Source organism: Sitophilus oryzae, unplaced genomic scaffold (assembly GCF_002938485.1).
Source record: "Sitophilus oryzae breed Bouriz unplaced genomic scaffold, Soryzae_2.0 scaffold_177_pilon_pilon, whole genome shotgun sequence".
Classification (NCBI taxonomy): domain Eukaryota; kingdom Metazoa; phylum Arthropoda; class Insecta; order Coleoptera; family Curculionidae; genus Sitophilus; species Sitophilus oryzae.
In genome coordinates, this window is record NW_022146479.1 from 3,944,500 (window position 1) to 3,970,119 (window position 25,620).

At 32.0% G+C, this 25,620-nt stretch overlaps 1 protein-coding gene across 1 annotated transcript in view; it reads right to left on the reverse strand.

Annotated features, from left to right (window-relative positions):
* Window positions 1-25,620, reverse strand: part of LOC115882330 (limbic system-associated membrane protein-like) — a 113,321-nt gene that overhangs the window by 36,374 nt on the left and 51,327 nt on the right. The window contains exons 2-3 of the mRNA XM_030900347.1: window positions 9,654-9,776; window positions 2,440-2,640 (exon numbers count right to left, since the gene is read on the reverse strand). Coding sequence (XP_030756207.1) covers window positions 2,440-2,640; window positions 9,654-9,776 — 324 coding nt within the window. The remainder of the gene's footprint in view (window positions 1-2,439; window positions 2,641-9,653; window positions 9,777-25,620) is intronic.

The window sequence follows — 25,620 nt, forward strand, 5'->3', positions numbered from 1 at the left end:
ATTTCCGTGGCACATAGCTAATTTTGTTTCTTATTGAATTTAAGACATTTTGTCCCATTTTAAAATGACACAAATGTTGCCGGTATATTTGTATTAATGCTGCTGGTAAGAACTTTGTTGCCGGTTTATTGACGGTTGTTGTTTTTTGTTAAAAAAACGCCTTTCACACGAATTCGGCACACGTTCGAGTAAGTTTCCTTTAAAAAGAAGGAAATATTAGAAAAAGGTGATGAAGCGCGACAAGCGTTACTACCACCTAAAGGTTGATTCTCACTGTACCTTCCATATCAGGTCCCTTCCCTTTCCCTTCCATTTACATAAAATATGTAAATGAATAGGACAATGCACACTATCCGTTCCGTTTCCCTTCCGTTCCATATCCTTTCCTTCCATACATTTTTTTGGCGGACGGGCTGAAGCGTATCGGGAACAGCGTTGTCAAGTTCTTACATTTGTACCAGCTCTGTTAAATTTTTGCTGATATTTATTTATTTTTTCACCACTTAATTAAATCTATTACCTTTTTCAAAAGATACTTTTTAAAATAAAACTTTCGTAATTATATAAATTATACATTAGAAAGTATGGAACTGATACGGAACGGAAGCTTACGTATAGGGCCAATACAATAAAAAATACGGAACGGATATGGAATGGATATGGAATGGAAACGGAAGGTATAGTGAGAATCAACCTTTAAAGAGAATACATTTACCAAAAATAATATAAAAAATACCTTTACAGAAAATATTGTAGCAGGGGATGTAGATAAAACTGTTTTCTTAAATTAATAGAGTAGTTAGATGCGTGTCCATTTTTATATTTTATATTATTACTTAAAAGCTCTATTATATTTCATGGCTGTTATCTATAAAAGGTAGAGGAAATTATGGCATCTTAAAAAATTCCCGTTAAGAGTGTCCCAAGGGAGTTATGACGCTACTAAGGTAGCGTAACTAAGACGAAGAAATAAAAATTTATATTTAATTAATTTCATTTCTCAAGAAGAGACAATGAACAGTATGTAGCTAGGTTCACATGCACATGGCTAAATTGCAACATGTATATTAAAAAAATGTAGAGTAAACCTGGTAGGAGGTAAATGAGTCTATAATTTTCCCACTATAAACCATCAAAAGGCGAGACAGAGACACGGGCCTTTGATGGTGCTTGACGAGGTGTAAACATTGTGTGCAGGCGTTCGGTGTTAGGTCTCAATGGCTGACGTAACAAAAGCTCCATTATACCGACGTTATTCTCTATAAAATATATATTTCTTGCCCTCGAATTATGAATAAAATACGACCAAAGAATAATAAAGCTCTGTGAAATTTTAAAAATTAATAATCCAGGCTAGACTAATACTAAAAAATATTATCATTAAATTTATGTAATGACAATAAGGTTATATACCATGCTATCGAAAAAAAACGGCGTCAAAGACGGCTGGGGAATGATAATCGATAATAATTTTGCCGAGGTCAAACCCTTACGGCGCTTACTGTCAGTTGGCATTAAGAAGGTTGTAATTTATTTTGTAATTAGTTAGTTTATCTAATTTAAAATTCCAGAGAAAACTATTTTTTGGAAATAGATTTCTGTGTCTGGAAACGTTATATCCATTTTCAATCTTTCTATAAATTTTGTTAAAGTTTTATGTCAATTTTTTAAAAATCACGTCTAGAGATCATACGGTAGTATATTACCTATAATACTATATCATTAATTCTGCGCTATACATCGATATCAGCTATGTTATAAGTCCATTTAATTTTCTCATCAATGACTGAACACAATCAAACGGTTAGAGTGTTGTTTAAAATGATAGTCACGTATACATATTTACCTCAAAATAAATAATAAATATTTTCCTTCATACAAAGGGTATAAACCTTGACAAAATGTCGAAAGCATGACGTGAATTTTAACAGTAAAAGAAAAAACAAGGGAAACTCCAACGCTTTCCTTGAGTTATGCCTTAGAAAATTCTTTAAAGTTTTGTGTTTCGCCTTTTATTATAGAATATATCAAAAACAGAGACTTCTGTAGTAAGTATTTTTCTTTTTTATAACGTGATTCAAATATAGAAGATTAAAATAATTGTCAATACAGTGTTAGAGAATTTTAGAGTTAGTGATTGGTACCGATGCTAAAACATCGGTCGAAAAACGATTGAGATCATTTTCTTTTGAAGTTTCTTTGTCTTTTTTAAAATTTACAAGTTTTGACTTTTTATTTGTAAAATCGACATATTTTTTAATGAAAAAATTACTATTTTTCAATACAACTATAGTACTAGTACTAGAATCAAACGTATAGTTGTACGATGTCAAAATACTCTTAACCAGAATGTACCAAACGAAGATGTAACAATATGATAAACCCATATAAAGGTACATTTTGCCTTTTAAATACGAGTATATAAAAAATGAAACATACCTAATATCTCTAACGTGTGAGTAATCTCTCTTGGTTCCAATGTACCAATTTGACAGACGTAGTCCCCAGCATCTTGTAAACCGGCGTCTCGTATTTCAAGGTTAAAGCCATTGATCAAACTAACCCTTGGATCAGGAGAAACCTTTACTGAACCAGCTGACAACACTGCAATGCCTTTTTTCCATGCCAATATGTACAAACCTATAAAAAAAAAGAACGCATTGTTTAATACATTTTTATAATACCAAAAATTTGTGTGAGATTTGTGTTTTTATATCTCAGAGAGAAATAACTCTAGATGTTTAATGAAACTCTAGCTTCAAAAAAGATTAAAAGAATAAAAAATCGAACTCTATAAAAGGCAATAACCAGTTAAAAGAAAGGCAATGAACGATTGGACGATGTACAGGGAATATTAAGCAAGGCTCTCCTTAGAGTGGGCGCTTTAGAGGAAAATTCGGTAAGAGCTTTTCTCGGTTTTTAGTTAAGGATGCCAATTTTAAATGGATCGAACTTCACATTTAACAAAAAAAACATAAGAAAAAGGTCAAAAAGGGCGGAATTACAAACAGATCTAGAAATTTCTTTAGTCTAGCCGATCTTGAGCTGATAGCGTGAATATTATACAGGATGTTGTTTCAAAAATATATTTTTAAAAAGAGATTATGTCTACATTGTAAATCAATAAGCAATAAACAACTGATATAATATAACTTATGATCTGTTCTAGCGGTTAATTTTGTATTTTGTCGCCTTGGGTTAATCCGCGCGAATATTAACGTTTTTCGAGATTAATTTGGCTTGACTTCTAATTTTTAGAGTTATTTTTATTTTATTTTATTACTTATAGACTGCTATAAACGTTTTTTATTCTTCTGATCTGTTTTGAGTATTTTGTGTAAAAATAATTTAATAATTAGTAGGTAGATGGTTTAGTCAGTTTAATTCTATTTGTTTAATCTCTTAAACATGGTTCTTTATACACTAAAATTTTAATAATATAGTGGGCTCAAACAGGAAAATTATTAATTTGTTATATAATTTTCTTATTTTATTTATTAATTTTAATATTTGTTTATTAATTTGTTATATAATTTTCTTATTTTATTTAACAAATTAAAAATTTTTAATTTGTGAGCATTTAAACAAATAAATAAAATAAGAAATATACATTTGGGCACGTGGCCCATCAGTATGCTGAAGTAAAAAGTAAAAATTGACTTTAATGATTGTTTGTAGTCATTTTATTATTTACAATGTAATTTAATGTATGATTTAATGCCTGATTGACTAGATAATATCACTTATAGGTATAAAAATAGATAACCTATTCTCAGACCTAGAGAATAGACTGCTCGGAAACGGCATGACCGATTTTGGTAAAATTTTATGTATTTTTAGTAGGCCTGAAAATAGGTTGTTATCTATTTTTATAACTCTAAGTGATAAGTGATATTCTACTCTCTTCTAGTCAAACAGGCGAGTAAACTTTTAATCACCTTTCTTTTATCTCACACTTCTTTCTAAATATTCTACAGCCGTCTCCTCAGCCACTACGTTCAGTGTCAGCTTTTAGATGTTTTTCAATTAAAAACTTTTCCAACTTAATTTTTCAACTGTTTAATAACTTTATAAAATGCAAGGCAGATAGGCGATCTAGAATGCAATAGGCAGATTCGAAATTTTAATATATTCTTTTATCATGGGATGGTTTAATAAAATGTCGATCGATTGATGCTCAATATGGCCTTGTCTGGGCTTGATTTTATATTGAAGGAATTTTGAAATTTATCTGGGAAGTTATTTGGTTATTTAATATTTTCAAATATTCTATATAGATTACGCCATAAAATATTGTATTAAAAATCATGGGATATACCGGGTGTTTTTCAATCCTTTATAACTTTTTTATTCTTTTCTGATAAAAAACGAGATTTGGTATAATTATACAGAGTTGTTCACCACATACGACACGGAGTATTGTAGCTAAACGATTAGATTTTTACAAATTGTAAGTTTTGGGTTCGTTGAAGAACTAGAAAAATATTTTTAAATTGTAGCTCTAATAGTTACTATTAGAGCTACAATTTAAAAATATTTTTACAAGATACAGAGTGTCCCAAATAAGTAAAAAATATTATAGTTGTATTTTTTTTAAAGGAACACCCTGTATATTATTCTATTTTTGGATTCTACGATTGAAATAAAGGTAAATTTGATTAAGGTTTATCACACTTATACCTTACCGTTTTTGAAATATTTTCAATTTTATGAAATTGCCTCGGAAATTGCAGTAAAAATTTTAAGGCTTCATTTCTCCAAGGGTGTCAAAGTTTCTAATACTAAATATTTTCTGAAGATTATTTATTCATCAGATATTGTGTTGCAATAATAAACATTTTACTACCTTATACAGAGTGTCCAAAAATTTATATTAAATAATTACTAGCTTCAAACGGCAATAACTTATTTAATTTAAATGGAACACCCTATATTTTTTACGGGAATCAGATGCACCATGTAATTGTCTATCAAATTGTATTATACCATTTTTTACTCATCTCTTCAAGTTTTCGTATAAAATGCATTTTCTTATAATTTAGACCTCATTTATCACTATATCCATGGAATATTGACATTTTAGCTTATTTTTGAAGATGTAACAAATTTTTAAAGATGTATCAAATTTTTAAAGGGTACAGATACTAATATTGTCGATATAGTGCGCTTATTTAATTAAAAAACAAAAAAAACTGTTTAAATATATTTTGTTAAAGAGGACCAATTAATATGATCCCAGTATTCAAACTACATTAATTGACTGTTTACGTTCATTAATAATAATTGCTCCAAAAACTAAAAAACTGAATTTTGTGTGTATTAGACGGTGTGGTAAAAGTTCCAATTTTATTTCATTTTTTGACGAATGCTTATTTATAAAAACAAAGACGTTCATTTTCATAACTTATTATTATATTGATTTCTGAGCCAAATCCACATTTATGTAGAATACTTTATTAATTAAAACAATTCAAAAGTATGTAATTAACTAATTTTTGGTTGGAAATAATGGTGGTATATTTAATTGATATACTCTTTTACAAAGATTTAAATAGTTTTTTTTGTATGCCAATGGGCTTGCAATATTTACCACCTGTACATTTTGTACATATATAGTGCTATAAATATTCCATGGGTATAGTGATAAATGAGGTCTAAATTATATGAAAATGCATTTTCAACTAAAACTTGAAGAGATGGGTAAAAAATGGTATAATACAATTTGATAGACCATTACATTGTGCATCTGTTTCACATAAAATATATAGGGTATTCCGTTTAAATTAAACAAGTTATTGCCGTTTAAAGCTAGTAATTATTTAATATAAATTTTTGGACACTCTGTATAAGGTAGTAAAATTTTTATTATTGCAACACAATATTTGATCAATAAATTATCTTCAGTAAATATTTAGTATTAAAAACTTTGATACCCTTGGAGAAATGAAGCCTTAAAATTTTTACGGCAATTTTATAAAATTGAAAATATTTCAAAAACAGTAAGGTTTAAGTGTGATAAACCTTAATCAAATTTACCTTTATTTCAATCGTAGAATCCAAAAATAGAATAATATACAGGGTGTTTTATTAAAAAAAACACAACTATAATATTTTTTACTTATTTGGGACACTCTGTATCTTGTAAAAATATTTTTAAATTGTAGCTCTAATAATCCTTCAATAAACCCAAAACTTACAATTTGTAAAAATCTAATCGTTTAGGTACAATACTCCGTGTCGTATGTGGTGAACAACCCTGTATATGACGTAAATCTAATTTTTGCTTTATTTGATAGAAAATGACATTCTGAAAAGAATATTTTAAATTTCATTTCAGAGTGCTATGACAATAAATAAAACGACAATTTGACGGAAATACCATAATAAATGCTTTTTTTTCAAACGTCACAAAAGTATTGATTTTTGCGACGTGATTGACAATATCAAAAAATAATTTTAACGCCTAGGCATAAAAGTAAAGCACTTTTACGCCTAAGCATAAAAGTACGAAAATATACTATTAAACTGACATAAAGTGTCAAATTCGACGAGCGTAACCATAGTTTCTCGATATATAATTATTTACAAGGTATTTCTTTAAATATCATATATTATTGGAACGTTTAAAAATTGTTTAAAAATTATTTGTGGCGTTTGAAAAAAATATCATGTACTATTGGTAGTAAAAATGACTTTTTGTACCTCGCCTGTAATGTCAAACGTACAGCCTAGCCGCAAAAAGTATAATTTTTACTCCTAATAAAACAATATACTATTTGCAAATACGCTAATGATCATTCCTTTTGAAAAAAAATTATCTACTTATAATTAATAATACGATTTAGGCATCTTTTAACTGGCCAGGAAAACACACGAAAAACATTAAATGATGAAATCTATTATTCCAAGGATCCTTGATTAAAAATTATGTTTTTAACACAGCCATGGCACTCTAGATTGAAATTTAAAGTGCTATATTTTTTCTAACTAAAATGTTAACAGTAAACATATGATATGTCATTCTATTCAGAATGTCATTTTCTTTCAAATAAAGTAAAAAAATTCCGACAGTCCCATTTAAAAATCAAAAGTTGTTACCATTTTTGTTGAAACAGGTATTGACAGAAAATAACTGAATACGTTTTTTAATCTGAAAAAATAAAAAAGTTAAAAGGGAGCCTACTTTGAAAATCACCCGGTATATCCTTTTAGATCCCAAACAAAATAATAATAGGCGGTTTATTTGTCTGTGCAAGTTATTTTTTTTTCATACAAACACTACGAGTGTCTATAAAGAGAAATATTTTTGTAAAAAATAAAAAAATATGTTTAGACCGAATTTTTAGATATTAAACCAATAAACAGATTTCTAATTTAAATAAGGCGTCCATTTTTCTCAAAGAGACGTAATATATAAATTAAAAACAAAAAACAAAAAATTAGAAAGGAAAAATAAATGAAAAAAACAGACTTAGAATTTTCTTTTTAATTAAACAGATTTCTGTTATTTTGTCTCATTTCAGGATAAATACCGCTCATATTCCTACAAATGCTATAGATTTATTATGCCTAGAAACTTTGAATTGCATCGACTATAGGGGGAAAAACCGAGTTGAAAATTTAATTTCGAGCTCCCATTTGTGGATTTCGAAGATGAAAACCCCGAACGATTATCGCTCGATCCTGTAATAAATCTAAAAGCGACGGCAATATTTGTCCTGTGGCAAAATTGCAGGTTTTTTACATCAGGAAAAAGTAGAAAGAATGCGCGGAGTGGTATCGATATTTTTCTACACTTTAAGTACAGTGTTTTAATTTGAAACTATAGAAAAATCAATAAAGGTTGGCGCACACCCAAAAAATACACACAACCCTAAATTTTCACCCTTCTGCTATGAACCCATATTTTTTAATAGCGATATTATTAATACAATAATTTTCAACCCCGGTCGATAACTAATCAATTATACCGGTGTCACTTCTGACAGCACATCAATAGCACAGAGGGGATGAGATATCTCTCTCACACAATAAGCTAGAGGTGGGAATTCTAGTTCCTTGGAAGGAACTAGTTCCTTAGTTCTAGTTCCTCCAGAGGAATCGTTCCTTGAACTAGGTCTTTAGTTCACAATAGTTCCCGACTAACATTGACATCTTTGCTTGCTAATGCGTTTCGTTGTCAGTCAAAACTATATTCACAGTATGATCTGTATAATTTTTATAATGTACGGAGATATAACGAGACGTGTAATTGTGTATGTTAAAAACATATAGGTAGGTTTTATTGCAGATAAAAAAAATAAAAAAAAAACTGAAATCAGAGTTTAAAAAACTATATCACAAATCAATTGGAGCAAATATTACAAAAATTTTGCGAAAAATTGCATATTTCCTCACTTCAAGCTTTTTGTTTTTGTCTAAAAATTCAGAATATCTACTTCGTTTTATAAGATATTTCTTAATTTTAGGGACCTAAAGTGAAACATTCCCAAAAAATATTGAGTGAACGAACTAGTTCCAATGAACTCTTCCGACCCCGGAATGAAAGGAACTAGTTCCTGGTTTCTCAAAGAACTTGTTCTTCAGGACCTATTCCGGGATCGAGACGGTGACCGATATATAATAATATGCGACGACGATCGATCGGCCAGCGCGCGTAGCCCGATGGTAGGCAGGAGTAAAGAGTGCCAGCCGTACGTTATCGGAACCGGACCTAGAGGAACTAAAGAAAATAAATAAAAGACTAGTTTAGTGGCAGGAGTGGGGAGTGCCAGCCGTATGTTATCGGATCCGGACCTAAAGGAACTAGAGGAACTAAATAAAGGACTAGTTTACGTATGGATCAGTCAGCGCGATTGATGCTAGGCAGGCGTGGGGAGTGCCAGCCGTATGTTATCGGATCCGGACATAGAGAATCTAATTAAAAGACTAGTTCACGGGAATCTATTCAGTCGGCAGATCCGAGATATAATACAAGGCGACCACGATGGATTCGGCCTTGTCTATTGCCACAGCCCAGCCGGCGTAATTACCACAGAAAATTGTCGTGGATACTGTTTTTGATTTTTAGTTTGTTTTTTAAATATTTTATGGGAATGTTTCGCTTTAGGTCCCTAAAATTAAGAAATATCTTATAAAACGAAGTAGGTATTCTGAATTTTTAGACAAAAACAAAAAGCTTGAAGTGAGGAAAAATGCAATTTTTCGTAAAATTTTTGTAATATTTGCTCCAATTGATTTGTGATATAGTTTTTTAAACTCTGATTTGAGTTTCTTTTTTATTTTTTTTATCTGCAATAAAACTTACCTATATGTTTTTAACATACACAATTACACGTCTCGTTATATCTCCGTACATTATAAAAATTATACAGATCATACTGTGAATATAGTTCTGACTGACAACGAAACGCATTAGCAAGCAACGATGTCAATGTTAGTCGGGAACTATTGTGAATTAAAGACCTAGTTCAAGGAACTATTCCTCTGGAGGAACTAGAACTAAGGAACTAGTTCCTCCCAAGGAACTAGAATTCCCACCTCTAGTTCATTTCTTGCAAAAACTATGTACATATTTCGTAATTTCAATTTGTATATAATAAGTATAGATAATAAAGAAACATATACTTGAACATTATACAGTATCTACTTACCAAGGTTTGTCACTTCGCAAGGCAGCACAACCCTGTCATGCTCCTTCACTTTGAACACTTGGCTGGAGGTGAGGAAGACCGGCAACGTTGCCGGATCCACTTTGATGTTCGCCTGAACGGTTTCTGCAAAACAACATTCAATAAATCCAAATCGGAATATATCGGAATATGGGCGAAGGTTGAACAGCTGAAGGTTATTGCATTAATTTTATCGAATTTTCGAGGGAAAAGAGCTAAAATATATTTTGGTTTTTAAGATATATTTTATATTTTACTTAAAACTTTTCACTTAATCTGCAGGAAATATGTCAGCTATTAAAAATGTCAGCTATGAAAACATTTGCAAAACATTTCGGTGTAGAGGGTGTTATGATAAATTGTTTTGGAATAAACAGAATTAATTCTGAGATGAGAGAAACATGATAAAATTCAAATTAGTTTTTTTTTCTTAACCAGAGGCATTACATTTTAGTTTCATGTACACTTATTCTTAATCTAAAAACAAGGCGACACAGTGAATCTAAAGCTTCCCCCTACAAACTGACTAATTACAATCCTATTTCACAGCTACGAAAATCTTTTTCGCACCCCATTTTGAGGTTTGTTTACACAGAGGGTGACTCTACCCTTGTTTTAATTCTGCTTCCCCTTAAATATCTTTTTTGTCATTGCAGGAATGGCCTTATCTGATGGCAGAAATGGAAGGGGTTTTATCCATGGGAATGTTCTGAATACGCTGTTTATCTATGACAGAGCTATACAGAGGACTTATAAATATCATGCTTACAGAGGTCTACTTTGTTTACGGGGAATCCGGACCGGCCGTTGTCATTGTCAATAGCCTACCGACGAGTCTCTAAATCGACTCTTATGATATGACAATATAGATCATACCAAATAAACTCTTAGTCACGTGGTTAAGCTTGGCCGGCACAGCGTTGCCCACTTTAACATATTTTCTTTTAATCAAAATATTTTAGGAAACAAAAATAAACTGATTATAAATATATAATTAGTTATTATTTACATCAACAAAACTCACCTCTTTAACAGCACTTAAGTGACATAAAGGGTCATTACTACCGTTTTCCCATTCAAAATATTTTTAATATAGTAGCGATGAATGTTTTACAACGGCTAATAAGCTATCTTGTACACTTCGCATTAAAAGAGGTTCCCCAGCCGTCTTTAACATCGTTTTTTTGGTATTTTTGATCTTTAAGGTTATTTTACTGTAAACTATAGTTATAAACAACAAAGTCTAACAAAAATAAATCTATTTACAAGGTACCAAAGGAAATTAATTACTGAAACAGCATAAACATTATTTGCAATATTATTGCAGCATGCCTGACAAGGTATTTAGTTTATAAACTCCCGAGGACTAATTTACTAGAATCCACCTCTCTCCAGATTTGCATATCCAGACGACAGCTACATACTCTCATACCAAAACAAAGTGTCAAACTGAATCTAAAATATGTGTCTCTGTCATATAATTTATTACAATGACATAAATATTCCAATTAAAAAATATTTTGACATATATTTTTGATGTATATTAGCACAGTTTTATGATTTTTTTATATTTGTCTGAAACAAAATTCTAAATAAATAAAATAAAATCGGGTAAGTTACACCATTTATAACTTAAGAACTGCTGGACCGATTTTAATTTACTATGATTTGTTGGATTCGTCTCCGCCACGATTAATAGAATAAATAAAATTTTCAGAAAAAATTACAAAATATACATTTTTTTTAATACCTAAGTTATATTTGGAACTCACATGTTAGCGGTTAGTGACATAGTGACAAACCAAAAATAGTGGGAAAATAGCATATTCAAATCCAGAAAGATATTGAAATATACCGGGTGCGTCTCAAAAGTGGCTCACCCCTATAACTTTTTAATTTTTTTTAGATTATATATAATAACTAGCGTGTACCAGCGACTTCGTTCGCGTCGAATTAATCATTTGTAATGGTGATGATAAAACAAAGCAAGAATTTCCATTAACAAACAAACTAAATATATAAAATTTTCTCACATTTATGTCAGCATGAGAAAAAACAATATGGCGCTATTATTATATAACTTGGTAATATTTGAGGGGTAGTTTCATCTCGTTGGAATTTGACTTTCGAAAAATCCGTTTGCCGTTTACCAAAAACCAAAAATAAGCTTTTTACGTCAAACAGTTTAAGCAGAATCGTGGTTAAAAAATTACCCAAATTTTTGGAACACCCTGTTTTTTTAAAAAAATTTCAAAATATATAAAAAACCAAATAAATTATGCTTGTCCAAGCGTTTTCCCGAAAGACTAACCGTTTTTTAAATAACAAATATTGTAATATTTGAGGGGCGTTTTCACCCTCTTGGAATTTGAGATTCAAGAAACCCCTCCTTATCGAACCTCTACACCCCACAGTCAATCCGTTTACCAAGAATCAGCTTTAAACGTCAAGCAGTTTAAGCAGAATCGTGATTACTCAATGGTCATATTTTATGAAACACCCTGTATAAATTTATATAAAATCTTAAAATATGTAAAACAACAAAATAAAATGTACGATACAAAAATAAAATATACGAGAGTTTTTCCGAAAAACTCACGGGTTTTTAATTAAAAAATATTTTAATATTTGAGGGATAGTTTCACCCCCTTAGAATTCGAATTTCGAAAAATCCCTTCTTATCGAACCCCTACACCCTAAAGTCAATCTGTTTTCCAAAAATCAGCTTTTTACGTAAAGCGCTTTAAGCAGGATCGTGATTGATCAGTGACCAGATTTTTCGAAACACCCTGTATACATTTTTTGAAATCTTAAAATATGTAAAAAAACAAAATAAAATATACGTGTTTAAGCGTTTTTTCGGAAACTTGACCGTTTTTTAAATAAAAAATATTGTAATATTTGAGGGGTGGTTTCACCCTCTTTGAACTGGAATTTCGAAAAATCCCTTCTTATCGAACCTCTACACCCTAGAATCAACCTGTATGCCAAAATTGAGCTTCTTACGTTGAGTGGTTTGAGCAGGATCGTGATTAATCAGTATGTAAGTCACTTAAGGATTTTATATATTAGTATAGATTTTCATTTTTTATGTTACCTATAAATTTTTCATTTCATGTTACCTATAAAAGCAGAGGAAAGTATGGCATCTTTCCCGTTAATAATATCCCAGGGGAGTTGTGACTCTATTTATGGTTAGCGAACTCAAACGACAAAAGCTTATATAAATTCAGTAAGAAATAAAAATTATAACACACCACTTACTGAAAATAAACCTGGTAAATGTCTGGCATATTAAACTATGCTGCTTTTAAGTAATTTTAATAGCATTCTGGACCGGCATGCATACATAGAGAAGGCTCTGGTGAACCCGAATTCCGTATTCCACTAATATTAATGTCTACACCGCCGGAATGACCTTTAATAATATAATTTTACATTGTCGGTTCGAAGTAATTAGTGAAGTAGGGCGCCTGGCCCTACGATAGTTCTCCGGCTAGGTAGGGGACAATAATTGTGTTAGATCTTTGCTGGGCAAGGGCGAGATTGCGGACTTTCCGCAAGGAATGTAAGATGAATTGGCGTAGGGCTCTTGTTGCTAGGCGCCGGTGATTTGCAACTGGTACAGCTTAATTTTGCCGAAGCATAATACTTTATAAGGCAAAGTTAATTAAAGTACTTGAAATTGTCTTTCTACGACTTGTTTTATTTGCTGTTGTAACTTACCGATACCGATGATTGTCGATGTAAATACAGTATAGCGCTCCAGGTGTTCCTCGTGTTAGGCGTTTTCATTTTTGATACTAGAAATTAAAGAAATTCCTGATTTAGGAAAATTTTGTAAGGTCTTTTTGAAGTGAAATTTCTTTACGCGCGATGGGAGTAAAAATTGTAAGCCGTGACACACGAGCCATGACCTTTGCCATAACACAAGAGCTCGCGAGAGGAAAAGTGATAAAGACCTTGAAGCGTCGTAACTCGGGCCCTATGTCAACTAGGGGACCGAAACTCGGAACGTAAGGCCAACTTGACCGTGTACGACACGTGTCATTGTGACAGATAATTTTGACATAAGAAACGTCAAAAGCTGATCGTCCTATCGCGACCAAATTTGATGGGTAGGCTATGTGAGTAGCGGTGCACACGATCCAACTCTGCAATGTTGGATACGACGTTTCGTTTACGTCTTCATCAGGATGTGACTAAGGATTTGATATTCAAGAAAAATGTGGGTCAATTTCAGCATAATTGGGGACGGGCTACAGGATGACCCCCTCGACGTGTCGAACCAATGCCTCTAAATGGATGAAATCATCAGGATTTTTCTCTTAATTCTGTATCAATTGGAACCAAACTCGGCACATGTATACATACGTATATACATACTGCCATTACTCGCTGACGAGTATTTGACAGGCATCGGAAGATTGTCGCGCAGGGCGTTTCCTATCATGAGTTGTTCTGTGACTGAAAAGCCCGATACGTGTTGTTATCTGCCTACCGCACTCCGGACATTCAAAAATCTCATTGCTTTGTTGCCACTTTAATTTTTGGTTGTCGCTCTTAACTGAATTTACAATTCTTCTCCATTGAGTTCTATAGTGAGCTGCTTCTTCCCACTCATTCTGCATGTTAATTCCCTTTAAGTTTTCGTGCAAAATGTCCTTGTATCTTTTGAGTTGTCCACCCGGCCTCTTCTTACCGTCTACAAGCTCACCGTAAAGCAGAGATTTTGGTATTGGTCCAATTGATGCCAGTGACCTGATCTGGGATGTTTCCAGGTACCTTTAAACTTGTCCTTCAACATGAACCACGTATTGGTGATGCACAGATTATACTCTGTGCATGTTGTTAATAAGCGTTCACCATTCCTATTTACGTTCCCTATTCCATGTTTTCCCAATACGTCAGGCCATATTTCCTGTTGCTTACCAACACGAGCATTAAAGTCACCTAGCAAAATGATTCGTTCGTGCTTTGGAATTCGTTTTAGAGCATTTTGTAGAACTTGGTAAAATTTATCCTTATCCTCAATTTTAGCGTCTAGGGTGGGAGCGTAGGAACTAATAATGTTGACGTAAGTTTTGTCTGATACTCGGCACATGGATAGACGTACCTCGAACAGACGAATAAACGAACAGACAGACAGACGAAAGTAAGAAGAAATTTTACTTGAAATATGCGCACATAGTACAAGTACACACAATTTTTTTTGTTGCTAAGGTTAATCTGGACGGGACCTACTTTATTCACACTCATTTTTTGCGGTTTATTTAAACAGAGGGTAATTCTATTCTACCCTCTCCTTTAGGCTCTTGGCCTCTCTGTCTCTTCTACCCCGTTAATCATCCCTCCTCTCTCTTCTGCCTTGGTGTAGAAAGGGCCTTATCTCGAGGCAATAAGGAAGGGGTCATTGTTAACCGGCTCTGAATACGCTCGGTATCTGGCCGTAACTGTCAAAATGCAACAAATCAATTTCATGCAGATGGTTCCAGCCCCCTCTGTCGGGATTTAAGAGATTTATCAGTTCCATCCAGGCGTTTTTTTTGGGGTGTCATTATAAATTCTGGCTTTATCAAAGAAAATTCAATTATTTTTTCGCCACTGTAGCCTTCTGTGAGGCTCTTATCGCATAGCTAATGTTGAAAAACGAATAAAGCTTCTTTTAAAAAAGTCGTTAGGTATGTAAGTTACTTTCGTTTAATTTTATCAAGTTTTGGCTGGATTACAGATGATATATTTCTGAACATTAGTTTTTTTTCGATAAAATTAACAAAAGATTTAATAACAAAAGTTTCTATGTGATGCCTCGGTGCAAATTAAATAGGCTAACGCACACTAATCAGTCTCGAGGTTTAAGACAAGTTTAGGCTCCTTTAGTTACTGTCAGTCTTATGGCAGAGATACAGAAAACGTCGTGACTAAAAGGTCCTAAATCTATACCTAAACCTGATTGCATATATCAAAGTGCTTAATAAACTAAAACCCACAAACAATACCCACAAACTGTTCTGTTATTAATGCTAAACTGTCTTAAAGACTTCATTATACGTGCAACCCTTAACTGATAAGTTGTATCGAAGTTTAGCAAATTGATTAATATACAGTTTCCAACTTTCACAGTTCGCTGGCTCTATCTTATCTAATGAAAAGGGAAAGCACTACGTATTATAAGGGCTATTGCCCTTCTATAAAGAGGTCATCGAAGCAAAACAATCTACATTGATCTATCGTTTGCAACTGATTATCTACTTATATCTTGTTCCTGATAAACAGTGTAGTTTTTGAAGAAAAATAGCATCAGAAGCATTTAAATTTTATCTATATATAACTAACTGACCAGACTGCTAAGAAAAACACCAAATAAGGTGGTTGCAAATGAATATACATTAATTATTAAAACAAACTGGAGAAATGAGATTTTTTGGTAAGATTTGTATTAAAAACATTAGGTAACTAACTACCAGTGTTTATTTTCTTCGTGGTCTTAGTAAATTTTCTAATCAGTTCAATATTGCATTCACTTTCCGCAGTAAGTCCTCTTTTTCGTTCATGTTCTCTGACTCAGTTTGGGTAAAGTTAGCTTAACCATCTATTGAATTTTGGTTAAAAACGAAAAATCTGTTATCCATTGATTGCATCTACTATTAAAATCATCTGAAGTTAAGTTCTCATCACTTTTTATTGGCAATTTTAACCGCAGTACTGTTATATAATTGTCTTTAGTGCAGAACTCTGCAGTTATATTAAATCCCCATGATCGAACATTAGTTGCTCTAATAAATTGGTTAACAGGTAAACAACCATTTTACAAAAAAAACATTTAAAGTTTGAGTTCGACGTAAAATATTGAAAGTTGAAGGTTATGATATTATTTTTCTTTTTATTTGCCTATGTAGTGTGTATAGCTTGCCTTAGGTAAATAAACAGAAGCTGCGCAGCAATGAAAGGTTTTGCCGAGGGCGCAATGAAAAAGAAAAAACATCTACAAAAATAGTCGTAAAATTATAATCATACTAGACCCTAGTAGTAATTAATAAAAACTACAATATGGGTCAATTTCGTAATACCAATCATTATAAATCCTTTGCTCCACTGATAATACCAGCCAAAATAGGTATGTATTTGCCTGTTTCACAATAATTCCATTCAATAGTAAAACTGCGGCGCTTGTGAAAGAGATTATACCAAAGGAAGTTCGGAAGTAGTTCTACATTTATTGAATCTTGGAGAGGGCTCGATAATTGAGAGCATTTGTGTTTGGCTTTAATTGAGAAAGTTTCGCCAAGGCTCTTATGTGAGAGGATCAAATCAATTATTTGATTATTTACTTAATAAGTATTTCAATTAATATAAAATTAATGCCTATTTTGATGCTTCGAACTTATATCTGATGATGCATCGTCGTTGAAAACACAGGAAATCCGGTACAAATTTTAAATTGTCCAAATATTGGCTCCCTTTTGTTAATTTTACAGCATTTGGCATGTATATTCAGCATACGCAGACGCAGACCTTTAAAAACCTCTTTACGACTTCGCTGTAAAATCAGCAGGGTAGCCAATATTTAGACAGTTCAGGACAAGAAATTTATGTTTTATACGCTACTGTCAAAAACGTGTGGAAGCTCCTCATCACCGACGTGAAGGAATTGAAGCTATTGTGATTTAGTATTTATTTTACCATGAATAGAAATAAAGTATGTTATTGGAACGTCAGTATTGAGACACCGTGTATATTATAGAGAGACAAAATAAGGACATCTTCAAGAACGAAACATTTATCTTCCACAATAGACTTGCGTCGTACTTTTTAAAGGGCAAAGGTCCTGGTAATTACTGGCGAAATAATCAAAGTGCACATCCTGCAAGAGCTCGGATGTCCGGGCTCAGAGGAAGATCTTTTACAGCTCGATGGTATTAAGTGAGGAGGAAATTAATAGTGAGGGGGAGACACTTTTATAGTTATGCGAGGGTTGCGTTTGGTTGCCTTTGTCCTTTTTTCCTTATCGCATTGTTACACGAGCTAATTATCGTGGATGATGGCGCTCTTTATGGCCTTGTGTGTCCTTTATTCCATTGTTAGATAGAGCCATTTTGAATAAGTAGAAAAATAAGTATTTTCTTTATTGCTACACGACGAGTAACAATAAACAACTCTAAATTTTTCTTACTTTACAAAATATTTTCTTAATCAGATAATTTTTTTCTAATATTTTTTTTTGAAATGTCACAAAAAGATTAATTTTTGCGACATCATTGACAATATAAAATAGTTATTTGTGTAACTAGTACAAAAAGGACATATTTGTTGCACGACGCATGAGTTTTGCAGCTCGAGACAAAGTCGAAAGCTGCAAACATGCTGAGTGCAAGAAATATGCATTTTGCACATATTGCACATAACATTTTTTCTACGATCGAATTGAAATTCTTATTTGAATATTTATTAAATAGTTTTTACAGTAATTCATATTATATATATTACCACTAACAATGACACTTTTTTTAATAACTTTTTTGAGTTCATTTCAATTTTAATGTTGCATTTTGAAAAATTCACTAAGGTAATTGATGGACAAACATGATTTCCAGTAGTCTTTTAAATTTTATTTTGATTTCTGCTCGTGGAAGTCTCAGGGTTTTGTTCTACACTTTAAACTCTTTTCCAGAATGATGCTGCCAGAATGCCATTTAAATAACATGGGGAGACAAATTCTTTTTTTTTGGAATGTTGTTGCTTTCTAACAAATCAGTGTTTTGTAAAAATCAATACATATTCTTGTAGGAAATTGAACGGATTTCAAAAAATGTCTGATATACATACATTTACTCGACTCGTTTGAAAGTTATTGAAGGTTAAAGTTAAACTACAAATCTTATAGAATAACTTCCAGAATTTTTTATATTTTATCACGAAATATTGGCTCATAAACATAAACTGTCATATTTTATCACGAAAAAATGGCTTCAAAAATCATAAAATATATGTTATGTTTTTGAGCGATTATTTCATGATAAAATATAAAAAATTGTTGAAGGTATCATATACGATTTGAAGTTGAATTTTAACCTTCAATAACTTTCAAACTAGTCGATTAAATGAATATTTATATCAGACCTTTTTTGAAGACCGTTCAATTTCCTATAAGAATATGTATGGATTTGTACAAAACAGTGATTTGTTAGAACGCAATGAAATTCCAAAGAAAAAACATTGTTTCCCCGTGTTATTTAAATGGGAAATAGAAAATCACGATGAGGCACCTCTTAATATTAATATTAAACACTCAAACTTTACCAGATTTTTTTTTCATTATCCTGAACGATATTTTCACGGTAACTAAAAATGTATTTTTTGGTGCACCCTAAATTGGTTAGTCTATCTTTTAAACGTGTCTCTGTACCTATAGGTTAACCAATCATCGTCACTATTTGTTTTCTATTTTATTTCTCCCTCAAGACAATAAATAAACGAATATTTCCACCGTTATCCAAAGATAAATGCTCTCCCAACAGTTTATGCAAGCCATTCGTCTAAGTGGTCTGGTTTCTCCCGCCCTGAGAGCCCTTTCGCGGCCTTTGTAGCACTCTCGGCGAGGTGTTCGCCTTCCAAGGGCTTTCCAACAACTTTAAGGTCGAAAGAATAAAAGAATTTCGAGTGGCAACTGTTATTGTTCTTCGCCACTTGCCCGTGGAATTGAGCAAGGGGGGGAGGTGGCAATGGAAACGTCAGATCGATTGTTTAAAAGTGCTTAGAGGAAAAATACGGTTTAGAGACGTAGAAATGGGTTTTAAAAGCGATAGAACACGTAGTTGGATTTTATAGGACGTGTTATTCTAGTGTATTTGTTTAATATACATTGATTGCATCAAACTTTAAAACAAACAGAATATTGCTCATTATTGAAAAAGAAAAAGATTTCAGTTAACGTCTCCTTTTTGCTGCCAGGGCTAATCTGGACGGGCTCATTATTGAGTCTGATTATGATTGTAAAATACCTACTTTAAAAAAAATACTACTTTACCTAAAAAAATTCGCAACTCAGTTCTTCCACTACTTTAAAGTAATATACAGGGTCCGGCAATAGTGCTTCGGACATCTGTAGCTCCTAGAATAAAAAACTTGGGAATTTTGTTTAAGTGTAAACCTAAAGTATGTACAAGGATGTATTTCAGGAAAATATTTTAACTTCTATAGGGTGGCTCAATAAAGTGTCAGTGGATCGGGATGATTTTTTTTTAAATGGAACACCTTGTATATTATTGCATTTTTCGCTTCCTTTCAGATCAATTTACATAATCATAGGATATGAATAAATATATTTAGATAGTTTCAGATATATTAATAAATAAATAAAAACATTATATTTTTAAAGCTTCATTAAAAAAATATATTACAAATACAAGAACTGTCCTAAAATCAAAACTATATTAGGTACTTACTTTAAATGGTATATACTTAACTTTGGTATAAATATCGTGATCTTAAATCATACAGGATGTTCAAAATTCTACGCCAAACTTTCTAAATTATAAAATATATTTTCTTTGTTTTTTTTATTAAATGGAGAATTAAAAAATGAACATTTTTTGTATTTAAAGTGTTTTAACGGTAAATTACGACAGAAAAATCATTGGGTGGCTTTTATAGAAATTTACTATGGAAAATGCCATATGAAATATAAAACCGCGAATATCTGCGAAACCGTTAAAAATTTTGAAATGCCCTAAATATAAAAAATGTTCATTTTTAATGCTCCATCTATTTAAAAACTAATATACAGGTTGTTCCATTTAAAAAAAAAACGAAGAAAAAATATTTTTTATTTTAGTTTGGCGTAAAATTTTAAACATCCTGTTTGATATTTAGATTACCATATTTATAGCAAAGTAAGTACAGAACATTTAAAGTAAATATCTAATATAGTTTTGATTTCAGAACAGTTCTTGTGTTTTTAATAATTTTTTTAAGAAAGGCTGAAAAATAGGTATATAATTTTATTTATTTATTAATATCTCTGAAACTATCGAAATATATTTACTCATATCTTAGGATTATGTAAAGTGATCCAAAAGGAAGCCAAAAATGCAATAATATACAGAGTGTTCATTTTTTTTGAGCCACCCTATAGAAGTTAAAATATTTTCCTGGAACACATCCTTGAAAATACTTTAGATTTGCACTTAAACAAAATTCTTAAGTTTTTTGTTCTAGGAGCTACAGATGCCCGACGCACTATTGCCGAACCCCAGTGGCGCATCTAGAGATTGAGTCTGGGAGGGGTAGTATGAATATTCAAAAAAGTACTAAATTTGAATTAAATTTTTTCTGGAAGGTATTGTAACTGTGGAAAAAATCTACTTGGATTGGTTTGGATATTCTGTTTTAATTTGTATTATTAACTTTTTGTAACAATTTTATTTTATACCAAATTTTATCTTATTAATTAATTTCTTTCTGGGAAGGGTTATTGTATAGGGCTTGTTTCTCTCTACAATTTCCTGTCTCACAATGTACCGTTTTAGAAAATTTTCGAAAAAAAATTTCACATGTATATTATTTCGTATATTTTTCATTTTATTGATTTTATGGAAAGCACTGTTCATTAAAATGGTGTATCCTATGTTATAGGGCTTGTTTCTCTCTACAATTTCCTGTCTCACAATGTACCGTTTGTGACCAGGAAGGGTTCATAGTTTCATAGTTGTCTATTTTCGAAAGAAATCAGTACATGTATATTATTTCGTATATTTTTCATTTTATTGATTTTATGGAAAGCACTGTTCTTTAAAATGTTGTATCCTATGTTATAGGGTTTGTTTCTCTCTACAATTTCCTGTCTTACAATGTACCGTTTGTGTCCGGGAAGGGTTTATAGTTTCATAGTTGTCGATTTTCGAAAGTAATAATTAAAATAAATTAATTTCTTTCTGGGAGGGGTAATTACCCCCATTACCCCTCCCGTATATGCGCCCCTGCTGGACCCTGTATGTCAGAGTCAAACAAACAAATTCTGCTCTTAAGAGGTGAATATATTAAAAGCTGAGTATATTTTGTTTGTGTTTTTTTATTTATTTATAATTTATAATTTTATTTATTGTTAAACTTGCCAGAGACAGGGGCAGACAACGAGGGGTAACCGGAAGGGGTTGAATTTGTTCGCTTAAGCTTTCGCTAGGTGCATCCCTAGGAATTATTTAACACAACGACTAGCTCCATTTGCATATAATATTGTGTTTAGCAGTGCGACGGCGTTCATTAGCTAAATGCATTTATGTCGTTGAGGGGGTTCCCGCGGGAACGGTTTTCGGATCTTTGCCTGGTGTCCGGCGGGTTGCAGAATATTCTTTTGCGCTGTTCGAAGACAGTTAACGAAGGTTTGGTGCAAGAGAGAAGGGTGTGTATTTTTAATTCGTATTATTCTTGAATTGTGTCATTGTTTACAGTTTTGGTCGCGACTATTTGTCATTTTAAGTCATTATACTTTACTTCAAATGATCTTATTACCGAGTGGTATGTTAGAAAAAACGTCTAAAATTCAATTAGACTATAACTTTTAGTTCTTTGGGAGTTTTGGCTAGGGTCGTTTAAGTCCAGGTTTTCCCTTTAGATTAAAACAATCCTAAACATGTAAATACCGACCCAAGATTTCTCTCGCCGATATGGTATAATAATAGAATAGACTAGAGGACATCATTCATGTCTTCAAATGTCAATCACTAGTTACATACTATTAGGACAAGACTCTACACAGAACCTCCTCTAGTTAACCTACTAAGGTAAAGTAAACACACATACTAGTAAAATAGACTACAGAATAATAATATTAACAGATGTTCGAATATTTCATACATGTACTACAAAAAATAATCCATGTCTTCAAATGTGGATGGTCAAAGACGATAAGAACACGACTGTATACAGAACATTTCCTAAAAGTCTATTTATAAAATTTAAAAAATTGTTTTTGTCTTTGTAAAAGCTACCTTTTCAAAATTTATAAACAATTACAAACTAAATCAATAAACAACTACAATTATTGAAACAATAACATCTAAAAGTTATTAAGAAAGGACACTCAACAGGTTACAAAAAGGAACTCCTTAAAATAAATGAATCCTGTCAATGTTCACTAACTAGTATTCTGTAATTTCCGGCAGGTTATTGCTTGATAAGTGGATAAAGACGGAAGAAAAGAAAATAGGGGATAGACTGAGAGGAAGGAACCAGATATTCGGCATTAGAGAACTCTAATACGTCATTAGAAGCAATTTCAGTACATAGTTTGATTATGACAATGGGATCTATAATTGCTTTATTAGAATTTAAACGTTTATGACTCTAATATTTGTTATTTCTTTGCTAACATTTCTTCTTTCTAACAGGTAGTTTGTGTTTATCTAAATAAATAAATATAAAAATCGATATAGTTACACGATTTATAACTCAAGAACCATCAAATTCTGGGAAAAATTAATTTTTAAATAGATCAGATTTGGAACTCTGCTATCTTCCGCAATTGACAGCTCACGTCATGCACGCTTATACCTTATTTGTAATAATTGATGTCCTGTGCAAAGTAGTGAGATATTAGACATTATAGAATAGAAATTCAACGGAAAATAGTGAGAAAATCGCATATTCAAATTTAGAAAGATATTAAAAATTATATTATATTAATACAGATTGTTAACTGGACGGTTACTTATTGGGGAACAGAATGGCAGCACTGCCTACATTCCAAATGAGTACTAAGCTAAGCTGCCGACTCGTCCCGTCGCGTCGCGTCGTCTCTCGACGAGCGGGCCGAGGTTGCCATATTTCAACCATAAAGCTCTTGTCGCGAGTAATAAACAAATTAACAACCTGTAGAAGACACTTGGATCGCCAATGTAAAAAAATATATGAACAAATGGTTTTAGGAATTCCAAATTATTCGATCAGTTATCCGTACCATAAGATTAACAAAAAAGGTGCGAAGTTCAGCTAGAAATTTCATAGATTAATAATAATAATTATAAAAAAGTATAAAAAACAGGTAATTAAAAAGGGACTTGAAAAAATTACCCTACTAACAGCTTCTTTAAACCCTCATCTGTTTAGATCTAATTCTTGCCCTTAGTCACGCACTTAACGACTAGGCATTAACCGCTAAATGTTAAGTCTGCCTGCCATTAGCACTTTGTTATCGGCAATATTCTCCTTTTGGCAGCTTCTCCCTCATTAAACAACTAGGGGTGAGTCAGGGTATAGAGGGTGTGAGCTTAATTGTAATGAGGATGAATGATATAGACGTGGTCAATGGAAAATGGTTCTCGAGTCAATTTTTGGAAGAAAACTTATTGCTTCATTAACGATGTAGTAAGAATGTCGGGACGCTTTTATGCAATCCTGAGTATTAGACGGAATAAAGGAATAATGGAGGAAATTCAGTGTTTTATTTGGAAAATACATGCTACATTCTGGACATCAGGAATAGGAGAGATCTACTAAAAGTACCACAAAAATTTTAAAATGTGGTATGGTGTATTCGTGATATAAAATGAGATATAATCTGCCTACTGCCTACAAAAAAAATTGAAAATTGGGTTATTAGGAAAAAATCCGTGGCAATGGTCCTTTATGTCCCTTAAGTGCTGTTAAGAAGGTGACTTTTGTTGATGTAAATAATAACTGTTTATACAGGGTGAGTTTCCAACGATGTTCTCTATGAGTATCTCGGAAACTACTGGAAATAGAAAGTCGGTTAAATGCGGAAAGAATTGCAATTTTATGGGGTCGCAAATATGCGCCTTTCAGATTTTTAAAGAAGTTCTTGGCTTACTAGATATTTCGAAAAAAAATCAAATTTTGGCTGTTTTAAAAATCGTCCCTAATTCCATTATAATCTATTTTAGACAAAAAGTTTTTAGATAAAAGTTGTAGATAATCACATCCCTAATGAATTTGTGCTCTCCTACTTTTTCTAAAGCCTGTCATTTTTGTCATATGATACAAACATATGTTTTTTTAAACGGAATCCATAGTTGGCCATAAGTTCATAAAACCGCCATTATTAAGCTTTTCAGCGATATCAGCTATAATATGTTTTTTCAAAAAATTAGAGTTATAGCCAACAGATAAGGATTGGCTCAGTAATTTTGTGAAAAAAACATTTATTTTTGAGCAAAACATTTTCAGCACATATCGCTGAAAAGCTTAAAAAATTACGCTTTTTATGAAGTCATGGCCAACTATGGTTTCCATTCAAAAAAACATATGTTTGTATCATATGTCAAAAATGAGGGGCTTTAGAAAAAATCGAAGAACACAAACTTATTAGGGATTTGATTATGTACACCTTATATCTGAAAACTTTTTGTCTAAAATAGATTATAATGGAATAAGAGACAAATTTTAAAATAGCCAAAAATTTTTTTTTTTTTGAAATATCTAGTAAGCCATGAACTTTTTAAAAAATCTGAAAGGCGCATGTTTATGACCCTACAAAATTGCAATTCTTTTCCCATTTAACCCATTTAACTCTCCATCTCCAGTAGTTTCCGAGATACCCATAGATAGCATCGTAGGAAACTCACCCTGTATTTTTATAATTTATTTATTTTTGTTTCCTAAAATATTTTAATTAAGGTCAAGCTTAATCACGTGACTAAAAGTTTATTTGATATTAACTGTATGTATTTATTTTACGTTAGTAGTTAATCAGGAGGATCATTTCTAAATTAAAATAAACAAACTGAATCTATAATATACATATATATTATTATAAATAATAAATCGGTGTAAGAGAAAGGTAGTGATTTCCATCTTTTACCAAACCCAGGCAAGAGCGGGTCTTCGTATTCATATTTTCGGATGAAAAGCGCGGAAAATCCCGAGATTTAAACTGAGAAAAGCAGTTATCGAAGCTTATGGAAAATGGATCGCGCTGCTCGCAAAAGTGGAT